At 45.4% G+C, this 11,104-nt stretch overlaps 1 protein-coding gene and 1 long non-coding RNA gene across 2 annotated transcripts; one reads left to right on the top strand and one right to left on the bottom strand.

Moving 5' to 3' along the window:
* Positions 1-935: 935 nt before the first annotated feature.
* LOC125954027 (zinc finger Y-chromosomal protein 1) lies at positions 936-4,407 on the top strand. Its single transcript, XM_049683976.1, has 2 exons — positions 936-3,091; positions 3,223-4,407. Exon 1 carries the CDS (start codon positions 1,193-1,195, stop codon positions 3,041-3,043), a length of 1,851 nt encoding a protein of 616 aa, XP_049539933.1. The 5' UTR covers positions 936-1,192; the 3' UTR covers positions 3,044-3,091; positions 3,223-4,407.
* Positions 4,408-4,580: 173 nt separating this feature from the next.
* Positions 4,581-5,497, bottom strand: LOC125954039 (uncharacterized). Its single transcript, XR_007469006.1, has 3 exons — positions 5,233-5,497; positions 5,005-5,154; positions 4,581-4,924 (listed from the first exon to the last, which is right to left on the bottom strand). It is a non-coding gene; the product is annotated as an uncharacterized LOC125954039 (long non-coding RNA).
* Between the last annotated feature and the right edge of the window lie 5,607 nt (positions 5,498-11,104).

Raw genomic sequence — 11,104 nt, 5'->3', positions numbered from 1 at the left:
TTTACCATGATTTTCGAATAGCCACGCTACTCAATCAATTGCTCAATTTTGGCAACGGCATCCGGACCTTAAAGGTAAAGTGGTTAAGTGAGCGCGTGGACGTTTTTGCACAGGTCTATTCCTCGAATATCGCTTGGCTTACGTTACCTCCCAGTCGCGGCGAGTTTGCTGGTGCACGTGGCGCAAATAAAAAAAACCACTTGAACTGTCTGGGTTCATACTTTTCGTGTGGCTAAAACCACCCTGCCCTGGCATCCGCTTAGAGCAAGGAAGTCGCATAAATTCATCTCCTGCAGACGTGGAATCCTTATAGTAGAATCCGGCCACCACCTTCAAAGCCGGGCACACTTTCACCCGGTATCCTTGATTACAATTTCAGCGTGGCCTGTGAGCAGCGATAAATTTGGATAAAATTAAAACGAGTTCAATATCTAGCGATACCGCGGTTTGCTAGTTTGAATAATGCTCCAATCCAATCCGACCAATCATAGGCGTCGGTGTGGATGAATCGCATGTGATCGCTTAAATTTGGTATGGAAATCGATACCCTCCACCCGGCGCTATATGCTCATATTTTATGCAGCAAGCCGCATAAATCATAGTTCATCGACAGCTTGCAATCGAACCGAATTCCCGCGGCATTCCATCCTCGGCGTCGCGCGCTATTTAGACCGCTTAGCTCAGCCGACTGTTATTAATGTTGATTGAATATTTTATCGCCCAAAAGCATTCGCTTTGTGTTGATTTTTAGAATTTATGCTGCAACACGAAAACGTTTCCACTCTTCAAAGACAAAGAAAAACTGAACATTCAAATTCGCGGCGCTCGATGACAAGCCAGCTGTCATTTCAGCGCATGCTCGAGATGGCTGCTGGCAACACTGGCCCGCTTGGCAATATGGCCGCCAAAATTTTTCAAAAAAAAAAGGCAAAAAGCAAGGCTTGTCGTCGCGCGGCACAGTGGTTGCGATAGAATTTTCACTCTTCTATCCATTAAATCTTATTTTGTGACCGTGCTTCCGTTTCCGTTTTGCAGCCGAGACCGCGGGGCAGTGGTGCGAAGTGAAGTTCGACGGGGAAAAACCATCCGTAGGCCGCTGCTGACCTGACGCCGTTTGTGCGCTCCGCGCCCAAAGTGTTTTGCTTTCGTGTGTGTGGCGTTGTTTGTTTATGCGCGTGAATCTCGTTGATGCATGGAAGCCCAGAAAAAGGCCGCATTCAACATGTACAACAATTCCAACGGTGGTGTCGCGCACGGGGACACTGCAGTTGAGCCGAAGGAAGCGTCAGCTACCACCACCTCCCTCGGCAGCACCGCCGAGCTGCTGCCGGAGGAGACGGCAACGGTAGCGGCGGCCGGTGACACGGCGGAGCTCGATGATGCGGAGCGGCTTGCTGCGTCTGATGCAGTTGCCAAGGAGGATGCGAAGATGATTGCGGCAGCAGACAAGGAAGACGCGCTGATTGAAGAGGAGGAAAAGGACGATGCGTCGGTGCTCGTTACGGAATCCGCTTCCGAGGAGAATCCGACGGTCGAGATTTTGGAGCAACCGATCGAGGAGGTCGAAGAAGAGGAAGAAGCGGCTGCGGCAGAGGTTGTTGACAAGGATGTAGAAGGTAGCAAAGCGGTGGATACGGCGACGGAAGAGGAGGATACTGCACTTGTCGAGGAGCTGGGTGTGGATGAAAAGGGCACGGTGCAGCTGGTGGAGGTACTGGAACAAGAGGAAGAGGAGGTGGAAACGCTAGTGGAGGAAGAGATCATAGAGGAGCATCTTGACGAGAGCAAGGTGGACATGGTGCTTCCGGATGACGCGATAGTGGAAGAGGACGGCGATGAGTTGATCGACGAGGAGGAGGAAGTAGTAGAGGAAGAAGAGGTGCTAAAGGTGGTATCGGACACTAAGGCGAATGCCGCTGTCGATGCCGTGCTGGAGCCAAAAGAAACGGCCGCGGTGGAGGAGTCTCCGAAAGCGGTCCGGGAAGAGCTGGAACTGTGCCGGGTGTGTATGGGGACGGAGAAACTGTCGGACATATTTCAGCTGGAGGGTGCGATGCGCATCAGTGATATCATCATGAAAGTGTGCACCAACATCCGCATCACTGAGCGGGACCATTTGCCTCACAAAATTTGCGAACGGTGCCTCGGCCAGGTACGAATCGTGAACGAGTTCAAAGGTCGCTGCGAGGCGTCCGATAAGGAGCTGCGCAAGAACCTGAAGCGAAGCGCCAACAAAACACGCCGACGGACCGACGTCATCGTAGTCAACTGTCCCATCTCGGACTCGGACCACGAGGATGAGCCAGCCGATGATGACGAGTACAAGGTGTCACAGTCGGAGGTGGAATCGGAACCGGCTACGTCGGATGACAGCTTTTCACCACCGCAGAAACGACGTCGGACGCCAGCTAAACGTGGCCGTAAGCCCGGATCATCGATCTCCCCCGGTCGACGAGGGCGTCCGGGACGAAAACCGAAAAACATGGCGGTCGCAACCGTCGCCGTCTCGCCCGCTACGTCCGTCGGTGTGAAACGTGGTCCCGGGCGGCCACCGAAAAATCCGAAAACACCGCTCCTGTCAAACCTCGTGTACATCGAGGCACCGGAAGACTCGAGCTCCGGTTCGGACGATGGAGATGTGAAGAAAGCGCGCCGAAAGCGTGGCAACCATCCGTGTCACAAGTGCACCGAAGTGTTTCCGACCCAGATGGCGCTGAAACAGCATCTCAAGACGCATCCGGACGACGTGTTTAACTGTGATCGGTGTACGCTCCGGTTCAAAACGCAACAGGCGCTCATCAATCACATCGAGCGGCACAAAAAGGCGGACCGGCTGCAGGAGGAGAAGCGCCGCGAGCGGGAACGACGCCAGCAGGAGCGACAGAAAGAGCGAAGGTCGGATGCGGACTTGAACCTTTCTTCGGCAGGCAGCGTGGAGAAGCGCAAGAAAGTGGAAGCAGGACCGGCCAGCAGTGGTCGTGATCTGTTCAAGTACGTCGCACCGCCAGCTTCCACCTACTGGAGTGATAGCTTTTCGGACTAGAGTGACACCAATGGAATGGAAACCAACCAATGGAATAATGTGTTTTAGGTAAGGGAGCATTGAACATGCGTTAGGGTTTCCTATTGTTTATTTATGTTTTTTCTTTTCCGTTGTTCGCACAACACTAAGGGTTCTTATAAGTTTGTTTTACTGACAGAATTTTATCATTTCTTTTACAGGGCTTTCTGGGTAGTAACTTGAAGCAGTAGGTTATCTTTAGAATTCAGCTACACAGAAAAATTTCGTCTGAAGAACCACCCTCTCAAGTCGCCATCGGGAATGTAGGGTCTAACCGTAGCCTGCAGTTATGGTAGAAAAGCGTACGGTCTAACGGGAGGTAGGGGCGAGTTTCTAGTGCTACAGAAAACGCAAAAAGGGCATTATTTGTACATTATGGTGAACAAATCAAAATATTGTAGAATTCATTTAGCACCGATAATTGCTGGAAAAATCTTTAAACTTTATTTCCATAGTTCCCACACAGTGCACAGTTCGACAGCGCCTAGGGTTATGCTGACCTGGGGTTTGCTTTTCTTTGCTTTGTTCTCTTTTAACACAAATTGAATGTGTTTACTCGTACTTTTCCTTTAAACTTAATTTTGACCCTCAATCACTCAATATTATTTTCGTCAATTGTTGGAGAAAAAATTGCACATTGCAGCGTTCGGATGGTTAGGTTATAAGATGATGTAATTAGGGAAAAAGAAAGCAACGGGAAGCAACGGGCAACGCATGCCAGGTTTAGCTGATAAGTAAGAAGTAGATAATATAGCAACCGGGACGCAATAAGGATGCCTCGACTGAGTGGTGCAATGGCTTCGATGTTTGTCCGAGAAAAGTATGCATGTGTGTGTATGCGTGTTCTAACAAAACTTTTTAATTATTTCTTCTAACCGAAACAAGCACTGCCGGCCTTTAAACGACCGAGCAGCGAATTGAATAATTATTTCAAAAATAATTTAAAGCAACGCTATAAGCTCCATTGGCAGACACAGTAGGATAATTTAGTAGATTTAATGTTTCCTTTCGACTTTTCATTTCACTATTCTGCATCATAGCAACGGTACACTAATGAATATAGTGGGCATTTGAGCCGCCGTTCAATCAAATATCAGTTTACTGGCCCCAGGAAGCATTCTTTTCCTTAAGATTTTTCATCAACTATCTCCATTCACTCGCGAACGGAGAGCACTAACACGATTGAAATTGTACATTAAGGTAAAATTTCCTATTTTTTAAGCATACTAGTACATAAAAACAAGCTGAGTCATGTCGGCAAGTGCTTTTCGGTGAAGATGCCCTTTCATTTGATTTGATCTGTACAATAAACGGCTTACAGCAACAACTGAACAACTCCCCTTGGTCAATGCATTCTCTTGCTTGTGAATTAGAGCGATGAAAGAAACTTGGGTGGAAACGTCACGTAGATGAAACCATGGAGCACAGTGTCGGCGCCGGCATAATGCCGTTTAGCTCTCATAGCTCTCGTGCAACACACAGTGTCTAGTCTAATTCTTTCTGCCTGGTTCTGGTGATTAACAGTTCGGGGAGGCCGAAAGGTGTGAAGCAATTCCAAGCCGACCCATCAATCACAACTAACCGCTGACTAGTTAACGGAATCTGTTTGGCTGTTCTGTTAAGCTGTGGCCGGATACAACCGGCAACCGGCAGCCGGCTGCCGACTAGTTTGTGGAAAGTTTTTGTGTCGAAATTGTCTGGGGTCCTATAGGCTGCCCGAATTTTGTGCACCATTTGATCCAGCCACACCAAACCCTCGGCTAGACTAGACTAGACCAGCACTGGATTCTGCCATCGTCTGGCGGCCAATTCGGATTTCCTATTGTGCACCAGACACCTATTACCGAGATAGCGGCTCGCCGGCTGGAAAAAGTCAATAAAGTGTAGCGAACGGAGGGCAAGAAAGTTGATTGTCCAATTTAAAACTGATGTTCCTAAATTACCTTTCCAGCACCTGGCGGCTGCTGTTGTGACCTTGGCCTTTTGCGGCCGAGGTGTAATTTATTCGCCGGATGGGCGCGCTCATCAAGACCCTCCAAAGGTACAATTGCGGTTAATATGGCGTGGCACGTGGCTCATCTAGGATGTATACGCTAATGATCCCTCATTTTTGTAGATTGATAAAGGCAGGAATTGTTATCTTCCCAGGTGATCCCTGTTTGCTCACTTACCTAACCATTGGTATTGGTACGGTCGCAGAAAATGAGCATTTTAAAATGAAAATGGCGCACCATTAAAGGGGAACTCATAAATCAAGCGGCGGTAAATAACAAAATGGATTGTATCAGGCTCGTCCGAGCTCTTTGTGTCTGATGCTACGGCGAGAACCGTGTGCGCTTCAACGGTGCTCTTGGGATGTGGAAGGATGCTGAAGAAGAAATAGTTTTTGCTTCTCTCGTTCCGCTTACACTTTCGTTCAATGTCATTTAAAATATAAAACACGTCAGGGACCGTCCCGTGCATCGGTGCTCTTTAATATTGCATTTTCCTAGCTGAATGTCATCCTGGATTACGCTTATCAGCTTATTTATTGCTCTTTATCAGCGTTCTTGCGTTCAGGGTCACTTGCAGGTACGTTGCGCTAGGTGGAACTGTTTGCAAACATTCTCTGACGATGTTAGTTATAAATCTTTAGATTTATGCTCGTTTTGAACAAAGTCGTCTATTCAATTGTCGATGTATGATGACAGCATGGAAACACATTTAGCATAAATAGCTATTTCATATAAAACGCAGAACTGCATGAGAACGTCCAGAACCAACCATATCTACCCGACAGTTATAATAATCTTATGTCTTTACACAACTTGCAAGCTTTATAAAAGTTCCAGACATCCCAAACGCATCTGAAGGAGGGAAGGTGTGGTCAATTTCAAAAAAGGATTTTCAGCATCGTTAGGTCGAATGAAGTAAGAAGATTCGGCACATCGTGAATCACTCATGCCCGAATAATGGGGGAAAAAGCTGAGTCTGTAAAGATAGAAGGCATTACGTGATGAAACAACGGAAAATAAAGCTTCAGCTAAAGGCCCAAAATTGAGATGGATAGACGGTTTCGACATTGATACAGGAACGCTATGAAATTACGGATTATTGAGCGATAGGAAATACCCGTTCTTTAAGATATGTTTTGACAAAGAATTGTACCTGCAATTTCACGCTTTTATTCCTCAATGAGAATCTACATTGATAGAAAAGGTAAATGCTACGGTAAATATTTTTTTATAATATTAAATGATGCTCAAAAGTATACAATATGACAAGGCAGGAAATAATAAATAGACTCTTGAAATAATAAAAAGCAGATAAACGGTTTGTATTTTTGCGTTTGTTTCATAGCAATCAATCAGTAATCGATAAATACTATCTATCAATGTACTAGGTATTATAAATAGTGAAACTCTCATACAACATGCACCATTCATTAGCGGTCCGAGGAATCTCCCGCAGAGTGAATTGATTAATTCCGTTCACTGACTGAGTATATCTGTTCTAGTATGAATTCACTCTATTACTCATTTCGAACCCTCGCCGCGATTGCTCGCTTACATGTCTCACCAAAAGACAAATCATCGTGTTTTATTTCTAATAATACATTCCATCTTTTCCCCTCGCGTGCATTATGATCGCATAAGATGATAAAGCGATTCGGCATTGACATGCTTCCCGGTACTGGTCAAGATTCGTTTGTTGGCTGCCTCTTAGCAGGAGATTTCCCTGGAAGCTGCTGCCGTGATCCGAAAAGGATGTTTATGGGCTCATTTGTTGAGTGACACAAACGATGCAATCAACCGACAAATGAACGGAATTGATGCTTACGAAGCAGACTAATGATGAGGCGATCTAGCTTAATTAATCTCGTTTCTCGTTGTGCATTAACTGGATCATTAAACACCATCAAGGTGTAGGAGTGATGATCAGCTTGATACCGATATTATGTGAGACGACCAACGACTGTACTTGGAATTGTCGTTTCTATGTTTTTGTACCACTCGGCCTCGTAAAACATTAATCGCAATTGGCTTCCACCAGGAAAAAAAACACCACAACAGCAATGCGGCCCACAAAACGGCTAAAAGCAAAACGATCTGTTCGGAATGAATTGAAAAGCTTTCAAGGTAAGGCTCGCCACTGGGTACCTTGGCCGTTGTGTCGTAAAACATATCGCCGGAAGTAGAATCCCGCTCCGCGATCCTGCGGTTTAGATGTTTCCTTTAAAGTGTTTTTTTTTTCGGATGTTTTATTAACACTTCCAACGCAACTGGGCCACCACAATGAGTGGTATTAAATTAGCCACACTCCATCGTACAACTGCCCGGCCGTTGTTGCTATCGTACATCACACAACGCGTTAATGTGTTACACCAGTGCGTTAGGGACGTGCTTGGAATTCACGGTTCTTAACCGACCGATTTGATGGGGGTGCTGCCATTTGATATGGACACACCTCTTGTTAACAGACCGCTTGGAGGTCCCACTGCCGGTACTGGTAGGTGCTATTAGCCGTTTTGAGCTAGCCCTTTAACGGCCCCTGATTTGAACGATAGCGTTGCGTGGTTTGCGCGTCGTTACGCAAAAGGTGCAGGGATGATATCGAGAATGAACATCAGGCCTTGTTCAAGTCGTAATGGTAATTCCTTTCCTGCCCGCACAAGGTACCGAGGTGAAGGAACTCACATCCTGCGGAACTATGGTTCTATCTATAGTGGAGCAAGCAACCAATTAATGGCTTATGTTTCCGATATTAATTATGTCGTTAGCATGGTTTTCCAAGGCCAAGTAACGATCCATTAGCTGGGCGATGTCCTTACCGGTGTGAAATAGAGAAACAACACCTTGTTAGTAACACCCCGGAGGCCATTAGGTGATGTTTAGTTAGAACGCGAAAGAAACATGCCTCAACGTGGTTTCGTGCTGCTTGAACTTTTTCAAGCTCGTTAATCAATTATGTTTCCATCTTTAAAACATCATCACAACCTTTAATGGAATGTTGCAGCACTTTGAACATCACATTGCTATTGGTATTATTCTACAGTTAAATGTGTACTTGGGATTCAAATAGCGAGTAATTTCAACCGATAAGTTATTTTTCGAAGGAATTTATGCAAAAGCGAAAACCTGGTTTGCATCTGCTGCTAGCAGATGCTCAAACGTGAATTTCAATGTGACCGATGCAAATAGCCTTCCTTGAGTCCTGCTTCCGTGAGAAGCCTGGCCGTAGGAGTAGCACTGATCTTTATGCCGACTACCGACTGCAATCAACACCGCGGGATGCCAGACATGGTCAATTGTTACGCCAGCTCGTTATGTACGTTACGCACCGTCTCGGCACTGTACAGTCGTAGTCGGTACCACTGGCTGGCTTTAGCTGATTGTGTCAGACGAGCGAACGTCATCGAGTGGTTTGTTATAGAGATAGCTGCCGTTCTTCTTCATGCACACGTGAACACATTGTGAGAAAATCATTATGCTGTTTCCATTTGTTGTACAATAGAACACCAGTCTATAGATCGTGGTTAGAAGGCACGTGCGTTTCCATAAAACGCTACTCAATCATCAGCACAACCTACAGCGCGATGGTACTGTCTTCTTCCGAGTAAGCTAGAGCCGCAGTAATGGCTAGAAACGTTCCGTTTTCTCTTGATTTCATAGAAAATTGTTTAAAAAAAGAAGACCAGGAATCTTACTTCAACTTAATCATGGTCAGGCTCAAGCGCGGCCATCTGAACTGACCCAACACAACGAAACCAACAGTAAAGCAACACAGCATCCGTACCACAAGGTGAACCCATTAGCCATAAAGGAACAACCAGCTCTGTGCGAGGGATGTGAAAGGAACCACAATTAACACCTGGTTACCTCAGTCTAAAAGGGCGATATACCTGAGCAAACCAATTCCGAATGAACCAGGCCACCAGACCAAGTCGGTCCCGGTTACCGCATTGAAGTTAGCTTTGGCTATAGAATGGCCATCCAATTAAATTATCCAAAAGCTTTTCGCTCGGCAACTCGGGTCGGGAAATTAAATTCACAATCTTCAGTCCTTATGCTGCGTTGCGTATGCTGACGTCAGTTAGTTTTGTCCCTGGTTCACCGGATACTCATGATGTCTCGTCACGTTGAAACTAACTCTCAGATATATTTAAGTTTGTTTGTCCATTTGCTCTCTATCTAGAATTGAAATTTACGAAAAACCTTACAGGTGACCCAAAAACAGTTCCAGAAACTATGATGCAATGTTTATTCTGGGGACCCCGGCCTTAACACTGTAGGAAAAGCCTCGCGATTCGGCCGCTTTTATGCAGGAATAAAAGGTTGCCTTCATAAAACAAAAAGGGAAAACACACCTCCGTCCTCGTTACCTGTTGGGACACAACACTCTAGGCTCGTAAATGCTTTCGGACCATCAAACTTGCAGTGGATTGCGTACGCACCAATTGGCAAAACATTGGCAGCAGAATGTATGGTTTTTACGAACTGGTTAATAAATAATCCACTGTAACCCCCACAGTACGGTCCAGTTGGAGCTATCATTGTGGTGAAATCTTCACGCAATCTGTGAGCTCAATGATGCTTAATCAAATCCCCGGATCCGAACCACAAAGGTGACTCGGCTCTTATGGTCTGGTGAGATTTTTGATTCCCTTATCCTTCCTAGATTGGCACTGTATGCGTAGAGGTAAGCCGGGGGGGTTTAAAAAGTGCTGACCAATTTCTTGATAGCTGGCGAAGGTCAAGAGAAAATGGACGAAAACAAACACTCACCGGGCACTATAGCGCTGAGCTGCGCCGTAGTATTGTCGTGCCAATTCGGTTGATTGCAGAATGCAGCGATTCGTTTCACTTCGCGGCAGATTGAACAACTTTTGTCTTTCCCTTTTTTAAATGTCTTTTATTGCTTACTTTCCGTAGTTTTATGGTTATGACCCTAGCCGGGACCGGGTGCTATGCTAGCAGCAGGAATAGTAGCAGTGGCCACTTGCACTTCTAGAGTCCCGCTTTGTGCGCGTTATGCTGGTAATGCTCTCTCTTCGCACTCTTTTCTCAGCCAGCGAAACATCCACCTAATGGGTCAGAAAGCTTACACTCCACACTTCTTTGGCAAGTAGCATTTCGCACCCGGAGCATGCAACCCGTGCAGTGCGCGAACGGAACGTAACGGAACGAAAGTACTACTATCGACCTAGAGCAGTTGAAACGTATTCTTGAAATAAGAAACTTGTCTCAACAACTGCTGCGGACCCTTTATTTGGTTGTTTTCGCCCTCGACAATTTCGGAAAAGAGTCGTGCCGGTTTAGCAAAACGGCATAAATAAACTGTATATGTTTGGGAGGGTTATCGCTACGGATCTTAAATTGCATGGGACACTTTTATGGTGAACGGAAATCCGTCTCTTTATTGTCACACACTTGGTGCAAGGTCATATAGATTGTTTATAAAAGCTGGAATGGTAATCCTAGAAAAAGTGGTACGCTTTGCTACGACAATAAAATCAATATTAACCTAGAGACTATTTACTGGTACGGTTCAGCATCTTAACAGATCGCCGAATGGCTTTAATAGTATTTTATTTAATACATTTTTCTAATATAATATGAACCCCCAATGAACAAATTTGTAACAACAAACAAAAACAAGGCATCAGTTATAAGCGACGCTTTCAACCAATAAAGATTCGTGGTATTTACTTATGACTTTTTCGATTACCAAAAAATTAAAAAGAAAAATTAGACAATGGTTTAAATATTTGAGCAAAAACGATGAGATATAGATTATTGATAAAAATAGGAAAAGCTTGCCCCACGATTTATAAAATAAAAAACTAATCCTTTCAATAATCGTTTGCTCGAGTAACTGCTAGCTTTCTCTTCCCGGAAGTGAGACTAATTATTTCAAAATTGACTCGGGAGTAAATTATGTGCCTGATTAGGAACCACTCTAACAAACCCCAGAGCGCCGTTATGTTACGTTCGTAATCGAGGATGTAATCGACTCGATGCTCGAATTGATTTGCCGCTAGAGAGCGATAGATTGAGCAGAGAA

Source organism: Anopheles darlingi, chromosome 3 (genome assembly GCF_943734745.1).
Source record: "Anopheles darlingi chromosome 3, idAnoDarlMG_H_01, whole genome shotgun sequence".
In the NCBI taxonomy this organism is placed as follows: Eukaryota; Metazoa; Arthropoda; class Insecta; order Diptera; family Culicidae; genus Anopheles; species Anopheles darlingi.
This window is presented reverse-complemented; position numbering and strand designations above follow the sequence as displayed.